This window comes from Coptis chinensis, chromosome 6 (genome assembly GCF_015680905.1).
Source record: "Coptis chinensis isolate HL-2020 chromosome 6, ASM1568090v1, whole genome shotgun sequence".
NCBI lineage: Eukaryota > Viridiplantae > Streptophyta > Magnoliopsida > Ranunculales > Ranunculaceae > Coptis > Coptis chinensis.
The window spans coordinates 24127777-24152087 of NC_141461.1; the positions used below are offsets into that span (position 1 = coordinate 24127777).

Here is a 24311-nt window from a genome sequence, read left to right on the forward strand (position 1 = left end):
GGTTCCATTTCCTTCTATTCTCTCCTGTTCTTCATCTGCATACAAATTCTTTGGTAACTTCACAAAAGCACTGATGTCATCATCCTCATCATTATTATCCTCATCCAAATCAGGTTGCTCATCCACCAAATCAGGTTCTTCACCTTCACTGTTCCTGTCTATATGGTTAGGCACAAAATCAACATCTTCCTCATCAGAAGAAGCTTCACTAACATAAGCAGTACTTAGCTTAATACTAGGACCATACTCATCTCCCACTTGTATAAACATATCAACTTCATCATCCTCATTGACTCCACCCTCACAATCTTCCACTTCATTGTCAACCAAGTCCTCAAATGCCACACTACATCTTCTGCAGTGAGTTGAGGTTCCACCATACCTTCAGCTTCAAAATAGAGTTTTTTGGCTTTCATTGGTGATGTGGGTGTAGGATGAAGTCTTGGTGACTTTCTTTGCTGAGCAATGGTCTGATTTGGAGCTTTTGGTGTTGTTGGGGTTGTGGAAGGAACATGGTTAAGCCTAGGTGATTTTCTGACTTCAGACACAACCACCCTTTGTTTTTTTGTTTTTGGTGTTGTTGGGACTGTTGGGTTAAGGTTAAGCCTAGGTGATTTTCTCACTTCATGGTTGATTTGGTTTGTTGCTTTTGGTGTTGATAGGATTTTGGGTTGTTTGTTGGATGTTGGGGGCTTTAAGGGTTTATTGACACTGGGCTGGGCTTCACTTGGTTGTAGGCTATCTTCAAAACTTGATGTGGTTACAAACAAATGATACCTCTTATCCCTTTCAAGTTTAATCAAATCCCACATTTTCAACATATATTTATCATTATTGAAGTAAGTCAGATGTCCCTTAGCAATGAATTTGACACATGACACTGATTTGTCATCCCCAAACTGCTTATGTATCTCCTTGAGCAAATCAAGATAACACATCTCTTCACCATTTACCTCATAGTCACACCTCTCCACACCCCTATACATAGAGTAATTAACCTTCCCAGGTGCAAAAGGCATCCAAAAACCATCATAGTGCAACACAAACACCCTATCACCTCTCAGAGTTCCCATAACAGATACAACCACACTATTGGAACATAAAATGAAAATAAACTATATAAATCAATAATGGAATAAACTTCATAACATTTATAAACTTCATAACATTCATAAACTTCAAAACATTTATAATCCATAATAAACTACATTACAATCCATAATAAAACATAGGGCTAAAACATAAACATAAAGACCCTAAACATAACAAGCAAAAGCATGACACCTTAGAGCCATTGTACCAAACATAACACCATCACATTGAAATAAGAATAACATCACTTCCTCTTATTCTTCAGTGCAGTCTGCATAGCTTTATACTCCTGGGTACACATCAAACCCTGCACAACCACTCTAGGTTGTGCTTGACTTCCCCCTCTAACAGTTTGTGCTTGACTTGAACTTCCCTCACCCTTAACCTTAACCTGAGTCTGAGCCTTATCCTCACCCTCCCCAATAACATTTGGATTACTTATTGCATCAAGCCAATCCAGATACTCCAAGTCATGCTCAGATAGATCCTGATCATCATCAGAATCAAATGGAGGTAGTCATACAGCAACCCTGTCTGCTTCTTTCTTGTCCCTATATTCAAATATGTGATCATGGAATTCTTCACGAGTTACATCATCACCATGCTCATCAACATAAGCTCTAGCAGCTCTAACCTCATCCTTTGCCCAATTGTTATACCCAAATCTACAAACAGACATTAAATGGTCTGGCTACTCCTCACCTCTCCTTTGTTTTGGACTCTTGCACTTGCCCTTTATACTCTTGCCCTTACTTTTTCCCATTTGATAGGTTTGTGAGACAACAACTAACAAGTGAACATTGTGTTACATTTTTTAAACATTGCCCAAAAGGTGCTACATTTTTTAAACAGTAAAATAATGTGGCAACAAACTAATATATACCTCTAATTGATCAATATTAAAAAAATGTACCTATAGTATTCTAGATTACTTAAAAAGCCCTAATTTTTTGTATTAAAAATTAGGGTTTGGGACCATTACTGTATTTAAGAATTAGGGTTTGGGACCACAACATAATAAACAATTAGGGTTTAGGTCATTTTTTTAATTGATAATTAGGATTTTGTCCAAAAAGACACCCACATACTTCTTTAAACAAACAAACATTCAAACTATGCAAAACAGTATAAACAATTGAACAAACGTAACTAAATTGAAAAAGGTTTAGTTTTTACTTACAAACTAACTTCCTTAAGCTTGAATGCACATATTAGATCTACAAGTCCAGTCTATCTTCTCCAAAGCTACCACATTTATTCCTAGTGTTTGAAAATGTGTTAAGTTGGTTCTTAGTGTTTGAAAACAGGTTGTCTGAAACAGGTTTGCTACCCTCGCACACAAACAGGTTGTCTGAAAGAATGATGTCTGAAAGAAGTGAGTGTTTTTGGGCAGTTAATTAGTGTTTTTCCCGCTAATAGGATATGTAGTGAGAGATTAGGACGCGTGTCACAAATAAATGGTCAGGATAAAACGTTATGGTGGCTGTTGATTTGAAAATAACTTTGATCTTAGCCGTTTATTTCAATCACGTGCAAGGGTAAATGTGCCATTTTAGAAAATATGGACGGATCACCGTTAATTTTGGCCCAATAGCTAATAAACGAACAATTGGTGCAAAGGTAAATGTGTCATTTTAGAAAATATGGACGGATCACTGTTAATTTTGGCCCAATAGCTAATAAACGAACAATTGGTGACCAACTACATATTACCCATTTATAATATGGCCCAAAAGCTAAATACCCCTTAAAAGAAAGTTGTTTAGACTTTCTTTTAATTAACCAAGCAATAACAAGTACTCACGAGAGCAAAGATAATCAATTAATTAACTACGAAGCAAAAACTTTACTACTAAAAACTATAAGACTAAAAACTTTTTATTCTTGTAGAGTTTTTCATAAAATGATATTTTGTCCATATTTTTTTAGATCCAAGTCAAGTTGGCTACATGAAAATAACAAAATCAGAATTCTCAAATTAAAACTGTATTTGACATTTTTTTTCGTTTCAGTCAATTTGTCACTATTTTGCAAAAGAAATCGGGAGAATAAATCAGAAGAAAGTGGCTTATAATAATACGAAGACAGTATTACTAAATAATGAAATAGAATAGAGGTGCTTACCATTATACAGGGTGGTATCGCTAAATTAATGAAATAGGAATGAGATACTTAGAATTATACAAGGAGATATCACTAAATAATGAAATAGTAAGGAGATGCTTACAATTGTATAAGGGAGGTATTACTAAATAATAAAAAATATGAGAAGAAATAAATTGTTTGGGATTTTGGAAAGTCCCGCGATATTACGGAAAATGTGATTAACATTGCATACGATGAAAAGAGATAGTGGCATGGTTAGGTCCTTTTCCAGTTCGGTATAGTTTTAGCCTTCCAGGTATTTTTAGCTTGAGGTATTGACTTGGAGAGTTGGAGTAGTCGTGATAAAGTGCTTTTCATCTGCAAATGGTAATTGCTCAAATATGTCAAATTTGTTACTCATGTAATTGGATCTCTACATGAACATAACACTTTATCTCAAGTATAAAATAAGCATCTTTAGGAGTGAAACAAAAAAAACACTAAAATTTTGAACCAAACCAAACACCAAACTAAAAAAACACCAACCATTTTTAGGAGCAACATCAAATTTTCGACATCAAATGACGCGGTTTTGGATAAACCGCGCCATATAGCTCATGCGGTTTTTCAAAAACCGTGCCACTAAAACCCATCTGACAGGTCCAAGCCAATGCGGTTTTCCAAAAACCGCGCGGTGTTCTTAACGCCGCGTGCTATTTTTATATAAAAATGACCAAAACCGTGTAGTTCAATCACTTTTAACTTTTCTCTCAATTATAAACCCTCTTCTTAGTAAAAAAACAAAAACCTACCTAAACTCTTGAAATTTTATATGGATCATTTTCAACCTTTTGACGGTGATGACGATATGTATATATTGGCAGTACACAAACGACATTGGCAATCAAGTAGAGGTAAAAGAACCTGAGGAAGTACAAGAAGGTGGGGGAGAAGAAGCCGAGGATGTCGCGTCGACTGATAGACATCCCTATGCACTTGAGTATCAAATGAACGACTTCAATTGACAATTTAATCCCGGTGAAGCACTTGATATGCAAGTTGTGTCTTCTACACGAGATACAAAACACGTGTCGAGTGTTGTGGCTAATTCTCAGGTAATTAATTAGTTTTGATTAAATATTTTGAATATTATGCATTAATTAGTTGAGTTGGACCAATTAATTATTTATCTTATATGCATTATTTTTTTTTTCATAATATCAGCAAGTTATTGACTATCGACTTAGATCGGTTTTACTTGGTGTTAGAGAGTGGTGGAAGGTCATTAAGAGTTTGAATGAGTTTGTACATATTAGAGATAGTGTTATGTGTACACTTTTTGGTCTTTTGGTTGATGTAGATTATGAGAAGGCTGATTGGGCAGTGGTCATAGCTTTAGTAGAAAGATGGTGGAATACAACTCATACATTTCATTTTTCTTGTGCAGAGTTAGGGTTCACACCACTAGACTTTACCATGATTTCTGGGTTGAGTATCGGTATAGGCCAACCGATACCTTTTAATACAAATTATGAGAATATTGGTAGTATGCTTATGAGTTTTCCTCGCTTGGATGCTTATGATTTTTCTGGTATTAATCTATCTCATATTAAGACTGCATATGAACCCCTCTTGGATCCTGATACACGAGCAGAGTTAGCTTTGACTATTCTACCTGGTAGTGAGGGTGCTGATGTGTATGTTAGGGCTTTTTTTTTTATGTTTTTTATTGGGCATGTTATGTTTTCAAATGGTCATTCTACGGTACGACTTGGATATTATGTTTATATTTCTGATTTGCATAATATAAGAGATTATGACCTTGGTAGCTCAGTATATGCCATATTGATATCGGCGTTAGATAAATCTTAACAGACATTCGAAAGTAGAAGTCCTCAGATTGCAGGATTCACAGGACTTTTAGAGATTTGGTTTTATGAGTACTTTCGTTGTATTTGTCCTAACATAGACATGATTGTTGATACTCGCCCTAGATTTGCTAGTTGGTCAGGGCTTCACTTGACTCGTAACAGGGGGCATATTAGAAATAATGTCTGTATAACTCGTGTTCAGATTGATATTAGATCATTGTCATCTATTGAGTGGAGATTTTGGCGTTTGTCTACTGCCTTTGACGATCCAGTTGTGCAGCATGCTTGTGTGTTGTCACGTCACAGAGTTGTTTTTTACACACGTGAATGTAAGGTTTGATGTTGTGGCGATAGATGTTGGAGACAGATGACTGGACATTATGGAGTTCCATGTGCTCCCATACCAGATGTTAGTGATGCTAAGTCGTGGAGTAGAACTCAAATTCATGAAGTTCATGCCAGTTGTGGTCTTTGGCCAGATGAGTCTTCTTTTGTTGTTGAGCAGACTGCTAATCAGTATTATAGATGGTGGAACCATGTCTCCATGGGTCCGTTGTTGCCCCCGGTTGGTCGGGTTAGCAACTTTGAGTTTGTGGGCCTAGAAGGAATGAGACGTAAGCTATGTATTCCTCATCCGCCACAACCTGTTTACAACCCACAACTTCTGAATGCATATCATCCAGCTCCTGTGTCTGCTAGTAATCCTCAAATGTTTGCCGTATGTGGACCTGATGGGGAGGCTACTTACATTTCAATTCCTGAGGTGCCTCGTACGTACTCGTTGCCATGAGTTATAGCCGCAGATTGATCAGTATACCACGGTGAGTTTAGTTGTTTTATTTTTCGTATTCATTATATATATAATATGTACTCACAATATATTTTCTTGGATTTTCAAGTTGAGATTCGGGAAAGATATGAGAACCATATTTGTATGTTTGATAGGATGAGGACTGTCGTATATCATTATAGCCAAGAAAGAGATGAGGCATATTCTCAAACATATCAGCAATCCCAATGTACGTATGACGAGACTCGAAAAGCGTATGAGGATATTCAGCAGGTGTATACGCAACAACATCAGAGATATGAGGAACTTCAGGCTGAGGTAGTTAACCTTCGTACAAACAGAGAAGATCTTGGTTCTCAGGTTGTGAACTTAGAGGAGCAGCTTCGGAACATCCACATAGAGAGAGGAGAGGCATCGAGTGGTAAGGGGCATAAGAAGAGAGTTAAATAAATTTTATATAATATGATAGGTTTTGGATCATTTTGGATATTGGATCATAATCATAGATTTTGGATAATTTTTATCGTTTTGTATACATAATCATAATCATAGATTTTTTATCATTTTTATCATTTTGGATACATAATCATAATCATTTTTAGATACAATTGCACAATTCTTAATTTTTAGAAAAAACGCACGCGGTGTTGGCAAAACCGCGCCAATAGAAGCCCAAGCCCAGGCAGTGTTGGAAAAAACGCGCCATAGAAGCCCACTTAGCAGCCCAAGCCCATGCGGTGTTAGAAAAACCGCGGTTTTTTCAAAACCGCGTGAGAGATTTGATACAGCACCAAAACTGAAACCAAATTTTGGCTGATTTGGTGTTTGGTTTGGTGTTTTTTTTTTGTGTTTTTTCATCAACATGCGACTCTCCTGAAGATGAAAAAACACCAAATTGTTAAAACTTTGGTGTTTGATGCTAGGAAAGTATCACTCCTAAAGATGCTCTTATATCTACTTTCAGTAAATTTATTTGGAATTAGTATGTGAAGGAGACTGGGCCATTCGGACGTACATTTTACTTTAGAAAATAGTTGAGAGGGTGCCTTTTTTTTTTTTTTCGTTAATCATTATTATTTATTTATGTTAACCAATAATTACCTTGTCCTGCTCCAAATTATGTTTCAACCATATTGGAGCTATACTAAACCATACATAGTTACTAAAGTTAAAGCAAAAGTTGCCAGTTTCTTGGCTGCATTGCTTGCACTTCTTGGTGTATTGTACAATAGTAGTAATATAGAATTCCCTTAGTGTTTCCAAAATGTCTTTGAGAATAGTTTTGGACTGGTGATTTAAATTTCCTTCCTGCTTCTCCAAAAAAGAGACCACATCTTGGGCTTCCATTTCAATCAGTAGCTGAGTAATTTTTTGCTCCCAATGTTGGTTCCTCCAAGCGCTCCAAGGGAATTATCAGCCACACACGTCTCATTTTTTCCACAAAAATAGGGTAGTTACACCTCGCACAAAATCCTCAAAATGCCCAATTTTACTAGTTTGTCCATCAGTCATAACTAGAAAGGAAATAAAAAGAAAATGGAAACAAAACAAAAAATAGGAATCAAAATATGAAAAACACGATGGATGCATTAAGAACAAACTAACAAGAAGATGATATTATTGTTATTAATACGTTTTTGTGGGAAGAAGATGAAGACGAAATACACACGTTTGTTGGTTTATTCCACTTTATATATTTTTTTTTATTATTATTATTTTTATTTCCTTTATGAGGGACAAACTAGTAAAATTGGGAATTTTGAGGATTTTGTGACGGTTGTAACTTCCCTCTTTTTGTAGAAAAGATGAGACATATATGGCTCAAAATTCCCTTGGAGGGCTTGGAGGAACCAACGCTAGGAGCAAAAAATCACTCCTTTCAGAGGGTGCCTTGGATATATGATGTCGCCCCTTACTCAATTTTGGGTACGTGTCTTGGGTTCAATATATATTGCTGCTAAAACTTGAGGATTTCTATCCAAAAATAATAAGTGGGTATGCATTCGGACTCTAATTATCTGCTAGTTTCCCCTTAACATAAGTAGAAGGGTACATATGGTACGGTGGGAAACAAGTACAACACAAATTCCAGATTAGGTGGAAACGCCAAAAATAAGAAGTGAGTATGCTTACATTAGTCTGTTGATTGATAGACAACAGTGTTCCTAGATGTATCAGTTATTTGAAAACCAATTATGTTTTAGTTAGTTTCAATTCAGATGGCAGATAATAAGAGTTTTGTAATTGTTCTATTTCTTGCGAGTTCATTACTTATCATGTTTTACAATAGTCTATAATTAGGAATAGAACTGAGATGAGATGGCAAGCATTCAAAAAAATTATATTTACGGTCGTACATTATGCTCAAAAAAATATATTTGATAGTTACCAAAAAAAAAAACAATATAATTGACAAATTCAATCATTCCAGAACGAACTTTACACCGATTCCATAAATACAATCTAATTAATTACCACGCAACCCTTTGCAAAACAGTTTGACTTCACGATCGCACTTGCAGGCTTCACAATCGAACTCTTCATCATCATCCCTTGCCCACCCTCTACGAGACATATGTACTGCTTTGCTACAACCAGGATCCGTGCATAAAGGTTCGCGTGGATGAAATGTGTGATTCAACCACAAGTCTCTCAGAATCATCTTAATTCTTTGTCTACATCTTGACCCCTTCTTGCATTTCTCGACGATAGTCAAAAGTTCCATACCTTCCTGTCTTGTATGATCGTCAGTGCAGATTAAGACTATGCCGAGAACATAGCAAGCTTCAACGTGTCCAAAATATGCTGCCCTAGCCAGAAAAGCAAGTCCTAATTCAAGTCGCGCATTCTGGAAGTATTCGACCTAAATTAAAATAACCGGGGGAAATTCATTAGGAACAGAATTTAACTTATTGCCGAATTTGTACACGATGAATATACCAATAACATGAACTTAAAAAGAAGAAGTTTGGACGGCTAAACAGTAGCCGTCCCACTAACTATTCCCCAACAAGTTTCATGTTTTTTTCTTATTTATTCTTTGACCATTTATATTAAAGTAAGAATGCTGTGTCACAATGAAATAGAAATAACAACAAAAATGCATTGAAACACAACATGAAAATGGCAAATGCGTTGATGATGTTCTAAGTTCGATAGGTTTCAATAAAAATGCGCCCCATCATAATTATATATGCTTGTTGAAAGAAAATTTTTCTTGTAAATATCTAGTGACCAGGTATTTTGGATATGGAAGTGTTCCATGTTTAGAATTTAGAACATGATCTAAAACTACTTAGTAAGAAACCTCCATGCATGACAATTATGTACCACAGTACATCCAATGCCCCGCATCCAGCATTCCTAGTCCTTTGCATGCATGCCCCCCAGTGGCAGTGACAGAGAACACACAAAAGATGTACGTTAAGTGAAAAAGTAACACACCCAAGCGATTCTTCGCTCCCAATGAACAGGGGATGGGTCCTGTATTCCTGTTTCATTAGCTGTCTCACTTTTATACAATGGTGGATCTCAAGTATCAGAGCCTAAAAGACTGTCCTGTTTTCCAATCAATCCAATTAAAACGGGAACCATGCACCTCAATTTTAAACACTACTCTTCAGTCTTCATACCAGACTTAATTTACTATTATTCTTCACCAGATCGAAAGCAAAACAATGAAAAATTGGAAAAACTTTGGTACGAAACTAGTGTATGGTTCAAGTTTTTTGTCCAAAATAAAAGATCATAAAATTGGAAAAACTCGGAGAACTAGTGTATGGTTCACAAAATTTCAAAATTCATAAAACTATAGAAAAAAGAAAAGTGGGGGTAAAAAACTCACCATTCCGAGCCGGAATAAAGCTTCTGGGTTGCCAGTTTGTTGGCATCGTTGCAAGAAATAAGCCGCGTCGTCGGATAATCTCCAGGGAACTGCTGGAATTTTTTCCAATGAAGCTTGCTGCAGTACAAAATCGTCATCTCCAAGTTCATATAACATCTTGCACGTTTGTTTCAAGCTAAACAAATCAGCTACTGATGATTTCGCAACATGTGCAACAATAGTTGATATCATATCATTAGGAATTGTATCCATGGTATGATGCAACCAAAGAAAGAGAAAGAGAAAGAGAACTGTAAATAAAACCTTTCTTGTTGTTTACTTCGTCAAATTGAATGAATGAGTGGAGCCGAAGATATATTATGTGGTCCTATATACGGAAAACCAAAGTAGTTCTGGTTTGAAGGTTTCTAAGTTTGGAGTAAAGTTTCTAATAAAGGAGAAGTTAGAAAATAGAAAGGACTGAGCATATATATATAGATGGATGATGCAATTACCGACTTGATTTTGAAGTGCCTGTTAGTGTTGGTTTCTGTTTTACTTTGTTCAAGTTGGATTCGGTTTTGGGATTAGAGACACTTGGGACACAAGTAATGTTTTTAAGCTTAGTAACTACTAAGTTCCCATCCTATTAGGATTTAGGACAATAAACAGCGCGTCCTGGAAGTAGTTGGAACTTGGAATTTGGGAAACAGAGGAAAGCATGCTGTCAAATATTACGAAGTTTTGCGTTCCTAAGATTAACTATTAGCTATGTGGTGGCTTGATATTTTACCCTGTTGGATTCTCTAACCTTTTGTTGATATAAAGTTTGATTTCTACCCGCACAGCATGATATAGTTTGAGCATATGATGTTGATATTTTTCGTACAAATATGTCTCCGCAATTTTTTATTCCCTTTTATTATATTTTTCGTACAAATCTGGTTTACGATGAGCTGTACTCTTCAATGGTCCCAAATTTGAAGTCTAGGTAGATATCACCATCGCGGTCGTCTCATTCGTTGGCACTAATCAAGTAATCAGCACCGATGTCCTGTAGCAGAATTCCAATTAGAAATGAAATTGGCCACTCTATAACCGCAAAAGTCTTTTAAATTTGTGAATCACCCTTGTATATGGAAACACAGCTCTCAAAGTGGCAGATGTTTAGAAGTCTCATAGAAAAGGTTGTAGACGTATATGCCTATGAGCGGGAGGCTACAAGTGATTAAGTAAGGGACCTTAAGTAATTTACGACTACTAGTTCAATTGAAAATGAGCAGGCTTCAGCACCTGTCACCTGTCACCTGTCACCCATACGGCAGTTGTCACTTGCAACCCAATTGTTCTTGGTGGCTTGGTGCACAAGTTAGAACCTGGACGCTAGGTGCACCGTGCGTCTGTGCACAATGTTAACAAAAACAGCAGGTGTAGGTTCATTTCGGAATTCTCACTTCCTTATCCCTGAAAAGTCTTATCAGAGCTCTGACGTCAGAGTGGCAAATAGCAAAATTGTCACTCAATAAATCTCACGACGAATTTAGAGCACCTGCAGTAGAAATCAGTAAATTACTATGCCTTTTTTATATATGATTTACTTCATCTATTTAAACCCAATAGCAGCTGAAACTGAAACTTGTACCATCTTTTTTTCATTTTGACCAACTAACACCGAGTGGGTTATACAACAAATTCGAAATAGAGAAACAACAATAAGTGATAAACTGTTTATGATGTTCTTAAAAGCAATGTGATGGAGGGCACTATAGAATGGATGCTTTGTAGTTCTCCTTCCTCACAAGGCATCCCGAGCAGCAAGTCGACATACGATAGCATCTGCTAAAGAGGATATCACCAGTTCTGGGGCAGATATTTTGTAGTGCTGACGATAGCAAGGGAAAGAATTACTTGAATGAAAAAGCTAGGAACAGACAAGATTCACTTGAATGAAAAAGCTAGGAACAGACAAGATTCACTTGAACTTTCACAAACCTTCAGAATTTGGGGTTTGTTTGGTCTCTTTTCCAGCTCCTCCAAATTGATCTCTTTCCCATGAATAAGCTTCTCTATGGATTTCATCTACGTACATACAGAAACCAACGAGAATATGATTTGAATATTTCGTTTCCTGAGATGAAAATATATAAAAATAGTGCACCACTAACGTTTCTGATGTATTACATTAACCTTACCTCATCAGAAGAGGCATTAAAGCGAGCGGCAAGAACATAAGTACAATTATCAGAGATTCCGCATCTTTTCAAGGATTCTGTGATCTAGAAGTTGAAAACCATGTTAGGTTTTCCTACAACATAATGAAAAAAGGACGCAATAACTCAGGTTGAGTAGAATAGGCATAAGCTTATTACATGCTTTGATCCTGAGTAATTGTAAACGAGCTCAGAATGAGGAGTGCGTGTTATTAGTGATTTGGTCAATAGAGTCTTCTGTGCAGCCGCTAGGAGAGGGAAAACATCTGGTATCTGTCTCAATTATTAATACAAGTAATTTCAGATGAGTCTTGCAGTGTGTCTACATTATAGACAACAAAAAAATGGTCCTAAAAAAAACGAAGAAAGAAAAACACGTTAAGCTGCATCTGAGAAACAAAAGTAGGTAAAGGGTCCTACTAGTGATGCATTTAGAAATGCTACTTCTGGTTCCAGTGTCCCAGCTTGCATCAAATTCAGAAGCTCCCTGCCAAATAATGACTTTAGGGCCTGGATAATCATAATTTCTAGTGTACCAAGATTCTTATAGGTTAATAATCATGCATCAAAGTAAAACTAATGAATTTTCAGAAAAAGGAAAAGATTCAGTGTTCTCAAACTCAAGGGAGACAAGGATATGTGTCCCTTTGAAGAAATCGAAACACGAAGGCAGTTATAATTCCATGAAGAAAGAGAAAACTTTTATAAATGTGCTGCAAAGGTGTGATTGACCGTTGTCTTTGCATAGGGGTGCAACCAAGTGCCAGTGTAAGAGAGAAATATGTACCTACATTAAATATCCAGGATGACCTATGGCTTGTTATATTACTATTAATAAGTACTCCATAAGTGAAGAGATTATCCCAAGTTTTAATACCAATTATCTTACTTCTATCGTTATCAGCACGATCCCACTCTTGCTTTATTTATTATTATCCATCTCTGGAAACTGAGATATTATATTCTCCTCAATATCCTTGCATTAATCTTCTATCTTACCAAAACAATTATAGCATTGACTAGTATATTTTGTTCTTTAGTTGTTTTTCTAATGATTCAACATAGACAATTTAACAAGGTTAAGTTTGGAACCCGTACTCACTTCTTCTTATACTCTATCCTCTGGCTATCATTCACACCGGTAACCAAATTTTCATAGTGAAGAAGAAGCAACTATTTACTTTAAACATGAATATCATAACTCACACAGACATGCATTAAATTTTCTACATCATTTGAACATTAACCATAGTTACATTATTCATCTTGCATTTGACATGCAAATAATATTGGCTGAGAACGAGTAAATGCTTTAAATATTGTAATTCTATTAAGTCCGCAACATGCAAGTAGGAATTCATGTATTGACTTTGATGGAAAATCACCTTTTCCTTTTTTCATTGATTGACTAGAGAGAAATGCATTAATAACACCTAATGTAACCTACCAATGCGGCAATGCCTATATCTGTATTTTAATGTCGTAACCTACCAATGTCTAGATTTGTAGTTTGATGTAGTTAATTGTTATATATTGAATGAGAATAGTAAACAAAAGGGCCGTAATAAATGTGACATGATGTTCTTTCATACCATGCAAATATGCAATATATCCAATTTTCATTTGTGTGAATAGTACTTGATATTTACACAAACACTATTGAAAATGACAAGACATGAATATTTAGATGAACACATATTGCTTTACTTCATATAGTCATTTGAATGCATTAATTTACGCATAACTAATGTTTAGATCATTACTATAAACAAATGCTTTAGAGTTGGGGTCTGCCGGTTTCAAGCTAGGGTTTGACTAGAACTGATAGAAGACGGAGAAAGAGCTGATGCAATGACTAGAACTGGAAGTGGTGGAAAACGGAGTTTTGCGGTGGTAGAAGGTAAATCTTTTGAATTCGAATGGTGGAATAGCTCTTCCGATGGTGTTGAGGTGAGTTTGATGGAGCGTTGAGGCAAAGGGGTGTTTCTGTGTTCCACTTCTCTAAAAGGAGCAAGATGGCTTGGCAGTTTCCTCTATCAATGCTCTCTGGAATCACCAAACAAAGGAACTCCAGTTTCTTTTTGGGATGGTCATATAAAAATGATTGGGTCGGTGTGTACTAACAGAAGGGGTGACTTCATAAACTTGTTGATGATTCCCGGAGTTAGGCAAGGTAGAATTAAAACCTTGTGCTTTCCTGCCGGGGTAGATAGAGAGGGTTGGGACATTAACAAAGTTGTTGGAACCCACCAACCCGCACCAAAACACCAGACCACATATTGAAGGAAGGGTTTCAAACCCTCTTTTAGTCCAAACACAGAATGATCAAACTGCAATGGGGATTACTAGCGGTGCAAACCGAGCCTGGGAAACTGTACGACCTACCATCAGGATAAGATCTAACCGAATGGTGTTGAATGCCTCTTGGTGGTCCTCTACTGTGCTGTGTAAATCATCAAGAGGCATCCCTGACTGGAGATGGGTAGAGCTGCAAACCGGCAAATTTTAAAACTATGGAAGGGGGAGAAGCAATTGCTTTCTTTAACACTGAACAGGAAGCGGAGAGATTAGCTAAGATGCCACCACTGGAGTTCTGGGGTGGTGAAATTCAGTTTAGTAGATGGAACCCTGAGGTGGGATCAATCCCCAATGTTGTCTTGTTAGCAAAGGAGGCGAACATTAAATTCTTTGGAGTTCCCCTACACTTGAGAAATTGTGGAATAGCTGAATTATTGGCCAAGGAGTGCGGTCAGATGGTGAAAATAGATGAAGAATCTCTCGACTGGTGTAGCTCTTGTATAAGGGTGAAAGTTCAAGTGAAGGAATTTGGTAGTGTCCCTCGCATTCTTAACGTGGAGGAGAGGGGGTATGTGTTTCCTATTTGGGTGGTGATTGATTTGGGTGGTGATTGAGCTTGATGGCGGTGAAGAAATGACATTTCCCAGTGGGGAAGAAGAACTGTATGGAGAGGATGACCAGAATAGGATCGATGAGGTGGCAGTTTCCAGGATTGAGGGCGGACAGGTGGACCAAAGAATACCTATGGAGTCCCCATCGGGTCCAAGCCACCATGCGGTCTCACCTGCATGTTCTAGCAATCACGTGGATTCATCAGTACGTCCTGACAACCACGTGGATTCACCAGGCTCACAAGAGAGACAAAGGGGAATTTCCTTGAGTTCAAGTTTTGAATTTGTTTGTGATGGGAATGTTATTCCCACACCATATAACGCTAGAGATGGGACGCGTGACCCTATGCTTCTGACAGATGTCGCTCATATGGTAGATGGACAGAGAGAAGTTTTGGAAAGTGGGAGTACTAGTTCGATTTTTGGGTTGGACCTAGCACAAACTATCAATGATGGGCCAGAGGGACCAGTTACGAATGCGATTGTGAGTGGCCAGGCCAATGGGGATCGAAGAAGGGTGCATAATCCACCCAGCAGAGTAGTCGATAGATATGCTGAGTGGGAACCGTTTCCTTGGTCCAATGCGTTTTTGAGGTGGAAAGGCCTTTGCAGGCCCAGCAAGAACAGAAAGAAGTCCAAGAAAAGGGGTCAAAGGCCAAGTAGAGGGGTGTCGGACCCAGGCCCACCAGTGGTGTTCGAAAATCAGATTTCTCAGCAACAGGTTAGCAAATTTTCTTTTGCTCCCCCACCAGTACACGAGAGGGAGTCACCACCTATACAGTCTAATCCTTCCACTCCAGTGCTCGAAGTAGGAGAAACATCCCAGCCGGTGCTTCGTCCATTTTCGGATCTAAGGAGTGAACAAGAAGATCAAAATCAGGTTGATGGGGTCAACACTTCACAGACTCACTCAATGGATGTTGGAGTTTTGGCGGGAAGATTATATAATTGCAAGAATTTGGAAGATATCAATGACTGGATAAAGTTTATGGTTGTCTCTATAGCTAGAAATTTAGGTATTTCTTCTCGAACAGGAAGAATTGGGTTGGAAAAACTTTTCGGTGAGTTAGCGAAGGAAAACTTTATGGAAGCGAACAAGTCGAGTGTGGAATCGAGCGTACGCAATGGGGTTCAGATAAGGGAAATGAACGTTGATCATGTCGATTAAACTGATTTCTTGGAATGTAAGGGGTCTTGGTAATGATGAAACTTGTAATAATGTGCGGAGAGTTATAAACGAAAATAAACATGTAGCTTTCCTTGTATAGGAAACAAAGTTGGGAATGGATTCAAATATAGTGCTCGGGGATCTGTGGAGACATCCGTGGAAGTATATTCACGTACCTGCTATTGGTTTATCAGGGGGTATTGTTATTGCTTGGGATTCAGATGTAATGGAAGTGTTAGATGAACTACACGGGGCATATTCTCTTTCTGTGGAATGTACTATGAAGTTGACTGGTTTTTCTTGGCTTTTGACAAGTGTGTACGGTCCTAATGACGACACTAACAGGTATCATTTCATGGAAGAACTCGAAGATGTAAGGGCGTGGTCTCAATTGCCGTGGTTTCTGGGTGGGGACTTTAACCTCGTCCGTTTTAGTCATGAAAGGGCTGGAGGATGTAGAATCACAAGGCCTATGCAATTGTTCGATGATTTTGTTACAAGGAACTGCTTAATTGATTTTCCTTTGAATGGTGCACTTTACACATGGTCTGATAGAAGAGGTCTTAGTTGCATTGATCGTTTTCTTGCATCCATTGAATGGGATAATCAGTTTTCGAATGCAAAGGAATTTGCACAATCCAAGTTTATTTCAGATCATAGGGTGATAGTTCTGGACAGTTCTCACTCACAAAGAGGCCCTATTCCCTTCAGATTTGAGCTCATGTGGTTTGAAGACCCTACGTTGATTACTCTCACGGAGGAGTGGTGGCTGTCCTTTTCTTTTGTAGGATCTCCAAGTTTTGTTTGGTGGTGCAAGATTAAAGAATTAAAGAACAAGTTGAAGGTGTGGAACAGGTATTGCTTTGGGAGAGTGATCAACTTATAAAAAACAAATCGAAGGAAATAGATGAGCTGGATCACAAAGAGGAAGTATCATCTTTGTCTTCAAATGAGGAGGTTCATAGAGCGAACCTTAGATGTGAACTACAAGTATTGATGTATTGATGAGAAAAGAAGAGATTTCTTGGCGGCAAAAATCTCGAACGAAGTACTTTAAAGAGAGGGAAAGTAACACAAGTTTCTTCCATAAAACCGCCAATGCAAGAATCAATAGCTTAATGATCGACGGCAGCGAGGTCAGTGACAATGACTGTATTAGAGAGCACATAGCTGAATACCATGAAGCTCTCTACTTGGGAGACCCATTAGTGAGACCGGACTTAGATGCACTGGAGTTTAATGTGTTATCAGAGGAACAAACAAGGGGGTTGGAAGCAGAAATCACTGAAGAAGAAGTGTTGACAGCTATCTCTGAACTAGGGGGTGATAAAGCACCTGGGCCTGATGGTTTTCAGATGTGTGTTTTCAAGAAGTGTTAGCATTTTCTAAAAGACAATATCATGGCGGTGATTAAAGAATTTCAGGATCATGCAACCTTGGATAGAAGAAATAACACAACTTTTATCACACTAATACCTACGAAAGTAGGCACCCTTTCACTCATGGATTTCAGACCGATAAGCTTGGTGGGAGGTATCTACAAGGCAATTTCCAAGGTTCTTGCAACCAGGCTGCGTGTTGTACTGACATCTATTATTTCAATACAACAAAGCGCGTTCATAGGTGGTAGACAAATCTTGGATGGGCCACTGATTGCGAATGAATGTATTGACACTAGGCTGAAGAACAAAGAGAATGCCATCCTATGTAAGGTTGATATTTCAGAAGCCTACGATCATGTAAACTGGTCTTTTCTGGATTACTTACTTAAAAGGATGGGGTTCGGCGAGAGATACCGGAATTGGATTCGTAGGTGCTTTACTTCAGCTTCTTTCTCTGTTCTAGTGGATGGCTCACCAACCGGGTTTTTCAAAAATCAAAGGGGTTTGCGTCAAGGTGACCCAATCTCGCCGTTCTTGTTCAATATAATAATGGAAGCTCTCACCAAGATGGTTACGAAAGCAATGGCTTTGGGCTACATAAAAGGGTTCAAACCAGCAGTTAATGGTTCAGAGATAGCAATGCTTCAGTTCGCCGATGATACTTTGTTCTTGATTGAAGCTTCAGTGCCGCAGTTGCTTGTAGTCAAAGCTCTCCTCATTTTTGAAGCAGTTTCTGGGCTGAAAACCAACATGTCAAAGACTTCGATATTTGAAGTGGGTAAGGTGGATAACATGAATTCGTTGGCACAAGTAATGGGATGCTCTATTGGGATTTTACCCTGTCGGTACTTGGGGCTACCACTAGGGGCAAATTACAAGAATAGGAGGGTGTGGGAACTAGTTATTGAGAATGTACAATTGTACAAAGACGTCTAGGAGGATGGCGTAGTAGAATGTTATCTAAAGGTGCAAGGCTGATCCTAGCCAATACTATTCTTTCTAGTCTGCCTATATACTTTATGTCCTTATTCACAATTCCAAAAAGCATGGCTAAAGTGATTGAGCGACGGATTCGGGATTTCATATGGGGCTCTATAGAAAATCACAGGAAGTACCATCTTGTCCACTGGAAAAAGGTTTGTGCATCTAAGGAGGAAGGTGGTCTGGGGATCCGAAGTTCAGTAACAATGAATCAGGCTCTTAAAAGTCATTGGTTATGGAGGTACTTAACAGAAGAGGGTTCCCTGTGGCGTGAAGTGATTATTGCGAAGTATGGATATGCTCAACATTGCTGGTGGCCTAATAGTGTAAACCAAGATGTAGCCTGTGGAGAGGTATCTTTAGTGTCTTACCCACTTTCAAAAAAGAAATTCAGTTCAAAGTGGGTAGTGGTAACAAATGCCTTTTTTGGTTGGATAATTGGGTCAGCGATAAGTCCTTGGCTAAACTTTTTCGTCATATTTACCAAGCATCTAATAACAAAAGGAGCTTGATCTGTGAGCATGCACAATTTGTAAACAATCAAATGGCATGGAACTAGCTTCTAAAGAGAGGTAGCAACGATTGGGAGGTGCAACAATATGCCGACTTGGCCATGCTTATGGAAATGGTGGTGATAACCGACCAGGAAGATAGGTGTTTGTGGCGCTCAACGAAAGATGGTATCTTCTCGGTAAGCACTTTCTATGGTACACTAATTGCTAAAGGTAGAGACCAAGAATACCAACCCCCCTCTTTTCCGACAAAGTTGGTGTGGCGGGTTCCCATATCTTTGAAGGTGAAAATTTTCTTTTGGGAGGCCGTTTCGAGTTGCATTCTCACTGCTGATATACTTAGACATAAGGGAACTATGGTGTCTCCAGTATGTACAATGTGTGACACTTTTGATGAGGATATTGGTCATCTTTTCCTACACTGCTCTTTTGCTTTAGAGGTGTGGGCAAAGTTGACACAACCAAAGGTAATAGCTATTCCACTTCTTGCTCAAGCTGAGTCGTTACAAGATTTATTTTCTATCACTATGGCCTAAGAAAAGATACGGATACTTTGGGGACAAGATATGGCGTCTTTTACCGTATACTACTATTTGGGTGCTGTGGAAAACAAGAAACAATCATATATTCAGGGGTGAAGTGTTAGCAGTTCGGAGTACTGTGCTAGAGGTTAAAGAGCTACTGTGGCATTGGATGTCTACTACATATCAAAGAAGGAATTACAGGTCCAAAGACCTTGTTTTAGATTGGTCACATGCGTTAATAGGAGAGTGATGCTGGTCTTTGGAGGGTAGTTAGTTTGTTTTGTTATGTGTAAACAAGTGAGGTCCTCACTCACTATTTTATGTTTTTGTTTTCTGTTGTATCTTTTGTGCTATGCACAACCCTCTTAATAAAGATCACTTATCAAAAAAATATAAACAAAAATGAAATAACACACACTAACATTCTTTAGTCAAAACAAAATGTATACGTACAGTTTACAGGCTTAATATGTTTATTTCTAAACACCTAATGCTAGTTTTCACAGTAGCAAAAGAGAGCATTGTTAACAAAAGTGATATTAAGACCCTAATTACATCTCCAATCTCCACCCACAGACATAATCCATATACCAAATGACAATTTGAATTTGATGGGAAATTTAAGGGAAATAGAGAATTAATAAAGAGATGGTGACCAATTGTGTTTATGAGATCGTACATAGTCATTGTGCATGACTACCCTATGATCCTTCGCCCACTTAGATATTATTGTTGATGATGCTATGATACGTGGTTTTTATTTGAATGGTACACGTGTACCTCAAATTTCATTTTGCTTTCTGGATTCTTTTTTAATTAGTCAAAAAATGTTGAACCTCACCAAACTAGAATTTACAGTTAATCGACATGTGAAAATTACTTGTCTTGGGTGTTAAAGTTTATTTGGATGCTAAAAGTTTCTGAAAAACAATAAAAACTGGCAACACGAAAACCTTGCAAGACCGTGCCAAGACCATGATATTTCATAGGCACCACCTTCATGAAGGCTTGAAGTCCGAGTATTTGACGTTGAAGGATCCACTTGAATTGTGGAAAAACTTGGAAGAAAAATTTGATCACCAAAAAACAGTGATTCTTCATAAAAGTGGTTATGACTAAATGCACCTGAAATATACAACATATACAACATCACCACACATCTGAAATTGTGTGGAGAGAATATTACTGTTGCATATATGATGGAAAAGACTTGTACAACATTCCATGCTTGAAACATTCCCCTGGAGCACCACAATTTCAGCCGTGTGGTGATGATGTATTTTGCGATAGATTTGTAGTTGAGCACACGCATATGCATAAAATCATACCAATATGTAGAGAGGATCGTTGTCTTTTGGTGATCATATTTTTCTTCCAAGCCTTTCTATAATTCAAGTGAATATTTCACTTTCAGATACTCGGACTTTAGGACTTAATAAAAATGATGTCTAAGAAAGATCTTGGCTTTAGCACAGTCCCGCATGTTTCATTGTTGACATTATTGATTGTCTTTTAAAGACTTTTAGCTTTCAAATGGACTTCAACATCCAACAACCAAGATAAGTAATTTTTGCTAGTTATGTCGAAAACAGTAAATTCTAGGTTGGTGAGGTTCAACATTTTCTGACTAATTAGAAAGAATCAATTAGACGATTTGTTTTTTGAGGTACACATACACTTCAAACTAAAAATCACGAATCATAGCAATATTAACATCAACAATACATATGTGAGCATTGGTCATTGGGTTATAACCTAAACCAATGGTCATATGCTCAACGAGTATATTTGGGGATACATCTCTTTTATTCTTTCTCTTACTATCTTTATAAATTCAAAGATATGGATTACCTTTATGAGATGGAAGTTGAAGACGTGACTAGGGTCTAAAAATTAACATTTATCATGGCTCTTGTGTCATTCTCAACCAAACATTTGCATGAGACATATGAGTTCAAATGAAATTGTGGGCGATGTTTAGATGATAAAAAGAATATCAAGCTGTCTATGTTTGAGTTAAGATATTCATGTTTAAAGCAGATAGTAGTATGCATGACCATGTATGACTAACAATTACATCTTCTTCAATATCAAAAATATAATCGCATTACAGCGGTCTTTGCATTCATACTTGATACTAAACACAATTTAATTACTACTTATTAAATGACTTCCAACATACAAATTTACACAGCTGGTATAACCCATTGTGATAAAGTATACATAGATACACCACATATAACAAACCAAAGAAGCAAATTAGTATTAAAAATTCCAACAACAAAAAAAACATATATGGAGAGGGAGAAAGAGGTGTGTGTACTTGGAGTTGGTGACATCCGTGAAAAGAGCAAGGGAAATAGAGTTGCTTGCATCTATTTCGAACACCTTCATCCTTCTTTCTAGTTTTCGGTCTGAGCGGGATTGAAAAATCGGACGATTTATGTTTTTGGTGAAGAGTGAGAAGAAGATTGGGTCTGATATATGTTCGTGGGTTCGGCTTTTAATGTTACTGGGTATCGAAATATCATTCTGGTATTTTGTGAAATCTCAAACTACCATGAACCCAAGTGCTAGACCCATTTCACTGCTTGCAAAAGTCACCTAGCTTCAGATACGACTGTTAAGCGTGACACAATATACACTCTTGAGTTATTTAGGGAGAAGATCAATGTTATGGACACTGGTGTTGCCAGAAAGTGATAGCTTCCCGGCTAGGTAGGCCGTAGGGTGTATATTTTACCTATACCTCCAAGTGAATGTCTATTAAATGTTCAATTAAATTTACATAAATATTTTCAATTTACTGTCCATGCAATACTGCACAATTGGATTAGTCTATTATACTATTTTATGGACGAATAGAGATATTACTTGTGTTCCTACACTGCTTTCCAAGCGCAGTGCCAATCCCTAATACCCTTAGCACCCAAAAATCATGAAACCGCTAGATTGCACTAAACAAGTCCCATGGAAAACTTCATAGACCGCTGCACAATCAAAGATTGATCAGCCAAGCTTCAATATCAGAGGCCATATACTCAAACCCATAGCATAACAATTTCTATCTTTTACACCCACTTGTTCTAGGTGGATAAAGATGTAATGGAGTTTAAAACCTGGTTCTTGGTGCATTCCGTCAACAAATGGAGCAGCTGTAGGTTCAACCTCTACTTGCTTTGAAGGGCGGTTCAATGCTTGATTAGTTTTTGATGTTAAAGTGGATAGCCAAATAGAGGACCAAAATTATCACTAGTTCAACTTCACAACCAAGCATCTGCAGAGGAAATTAATCAGTTCATTTCACCTAATTACCCTTATGAATCAGTTTCAGGACCAATTTATCCCATCAATATAACCTAATTGAAGCTGAAGCTGAAACCAGTACTCATCTTTTTCATTTTGGCAAACCACACGTACTCAGTTCAAACGTAGGCAGGCAATGGTATAGTTTAAGCTGAAAATGATCACTTTTCTGTTGATAGTTACAAACAAATTTGACATAGTAAAATAGCAAGAACTGTGTGATAAATCAGTGTTGTTCTCAATGAAAAGTTGTTTTCAATAAATCATCAAAGAACCAGTGTTCATTGTTCCGAACGGAATATCGGAATTCCGCCCAATATTTAGATTTTTCAAAAAACCGGAAAAACAGTATAGAGTTGAAATATTGATAATTCCGAAATTTATTGAAATTCCAAATATAACATGGGTTGAAATATTATGAATTTTGGCTTTTGGATTTGTCGGAATTCCAATAATTCCGAAATCCCCAACTATGCAAAGAACACAATGGAGGGTGTTTTGTTACTATGTACTTCTCCTTCCTCACAAGGCATCTCGGCCAACAATTAAGCATATAATGACATCTACTAACGAAGATATTCCTAGTTCCAGGCTAGTTATTTTGTAGTGCTGAAGATAGGGGTGGAACTCGGGCAGGTTGGGTTGGGTTGAGGCATAACCCGAGTCTAACCCGAGTTTCAAATACTTCAACCCGAACCCAGGATGAAGCCCTAGTCGGTCCTCAAATTTTCAGCCCAAGCCCTAATCCGACCAATTCAAGTTGGGTCAGGTTATGTCGGGTTGGTCAAGTTTCTTGGGTTTTCTTTTGGAATTAGTAGGTAAAAAACACCGAAATAAAAATCTTCTAATGAAATCAAAGATATTTGATTGTTTGAAAAGGAAACTAACCTTCTTGATTATATTATTCTCTCTAAAATAGATATTATCAACCTTATTTTTTACAAAAATAGAAGGATTGAAAGATATACGAACATATATGCACACGGGCTCAAGCTTTTAATTTTGGTTTTTTGATATTCTAACCTGAGCTCAACCCAAAACCAAGTCGGGTTTTGATTTTACAAAACCAAGTCCAAACCACGAATCTGACGTGTTAGCCCAGGACCAACAAAAGTCGGACTTTAATCCATCGAGCTTGGGCTAACCCAACCCAAATTCCACCCCTAGCTGATGATGAAGATGAGAAGGGAAATAATTATTTGAACAAAAAAAACATAGGAACATACAACACCTATTTGGGGAATGTTTGCTCTCATTTGCAGCTCCTCCAAATTGATCTTTTTCCCATGAATGAGCTTTTATACAGCTTTCATCTAGTAGATAAACAAACCTAAGCATGTAAGATTTGAAGTTTTTGTCTTCCATTCCAAGATGAAAAATATATAAAAGTAAAGCAAAGCACTAGTAACACTTACCACGTATTGCAGTAATGTTACCTCGTCATAAGAGGCGTTAAAGCAAGCAACAATAATATAGTTACAAATGTACAATTGTCAGATATGCCACCAAGGACGAAGCTATGATTCTAAGTCAGGGGTGCGAGATTATGTGCACACCCCACCCCACCCAAAAAAAATATATATATATGCAATTTTTATTTTTATTTTTTGTCAGAAGGTCTAAACAATAAAAATCAACAAAATTATTTATTTATTTTA

At 37.5% G+C, this 24311-nt stretch overlaps 2 protein-coding genes across 2 annotated transcripts; both read right to left on the reverse strand.

The window, feature by feature from the left end:
• Positions 1 to 8187: 8187 nt before the first annotated feature.
• Positions 8188 to 11144, reverse strand: LOC147492242 (putative F-box protein At1g67623). The gene is made up of 2 exons (XM_086565941.1): positions 9683 to 11144; positions 8188 to 8701 (listed from the first exon to the last, which is right to left on the reverse strand). Exons 1-2 carry the CDS (start codon positions 9932 to 9934, stop codon positions 8306 to 8308), a joined length of 648 nt encoding a protein of 215 aa, XP_086422067.1. The 5' UTR covers positions 9935 to 11144; the 3' UTR covers positions 8188 to 8305.
• A 141-nt stretch (positions 11145 to 11285) lies between these two features.
• LOC147492243 (EKC/KEOPS complex subunit tprkb-like protein) lies at positions 11286 to 22007 on the reverse strand. Its single transcript, XM_086565940.1, has 6 exons — positions 21671 to 22007; positions 12292 to 12358; positions 12031 to 12144; positions 11854 to 11937; positions 11654 to 11740; positions 11286 to 11543 (listed from the first exon to the last, which is right to left on the reverse strand). Exons 1-6 carry the CDS (start codon positions 21739 to 21741, stop codon positions 11457 to 11459), a joined length of 510 nt encoding a protein of 169 aa, XP_086422066.1. The 5' UTR covers positions 21742 to 22007; the 3' UTR covers positions 11286 to 11456.
• Positions 22008 to 24311: the final 2304 nt, after the last annotated feature.

Excerpts from the sequence above, each read along its gene's own strand:
- LOC147492243 (XM_086565940.1), bottom strand. The coding sequence starts at position 21,741 with ATGAAGGTGTTCGAAATAGATGCAAGCAACTCTATTTCCCTTGCTCTT. Across the intron at positions 12,359-21,670 it reads ACGGATGTCACCAACTCCAA|GGAGCTTCTGAATTTGATGC; the intron begins GTACACACACCT and ends ATTATTTGGCAG. Across the intron at positions 11,938-12,030 it reads ATTACTCAGGATCAAAGCAT|ATCACAGAATCCTTGAAAAG; the intron begins GTAATAAGCTTA and ends TTCAACTTCTAG.
- LOC147492242 (XM_086565941.1), bottom strand. The coding sequence starts at position 9,934 with ATGGATACAATTCCTAATGATATGATATCAACTATTGTTGCACATGTT. Across the intron at positions 8,702-9,682 it reads CTTTATTCCGGCTCGGAATG|GTCGAATACTTCCAGAATGC; the intron begins GTGAGTTTTTTA and ends ATTTTAATTTAG.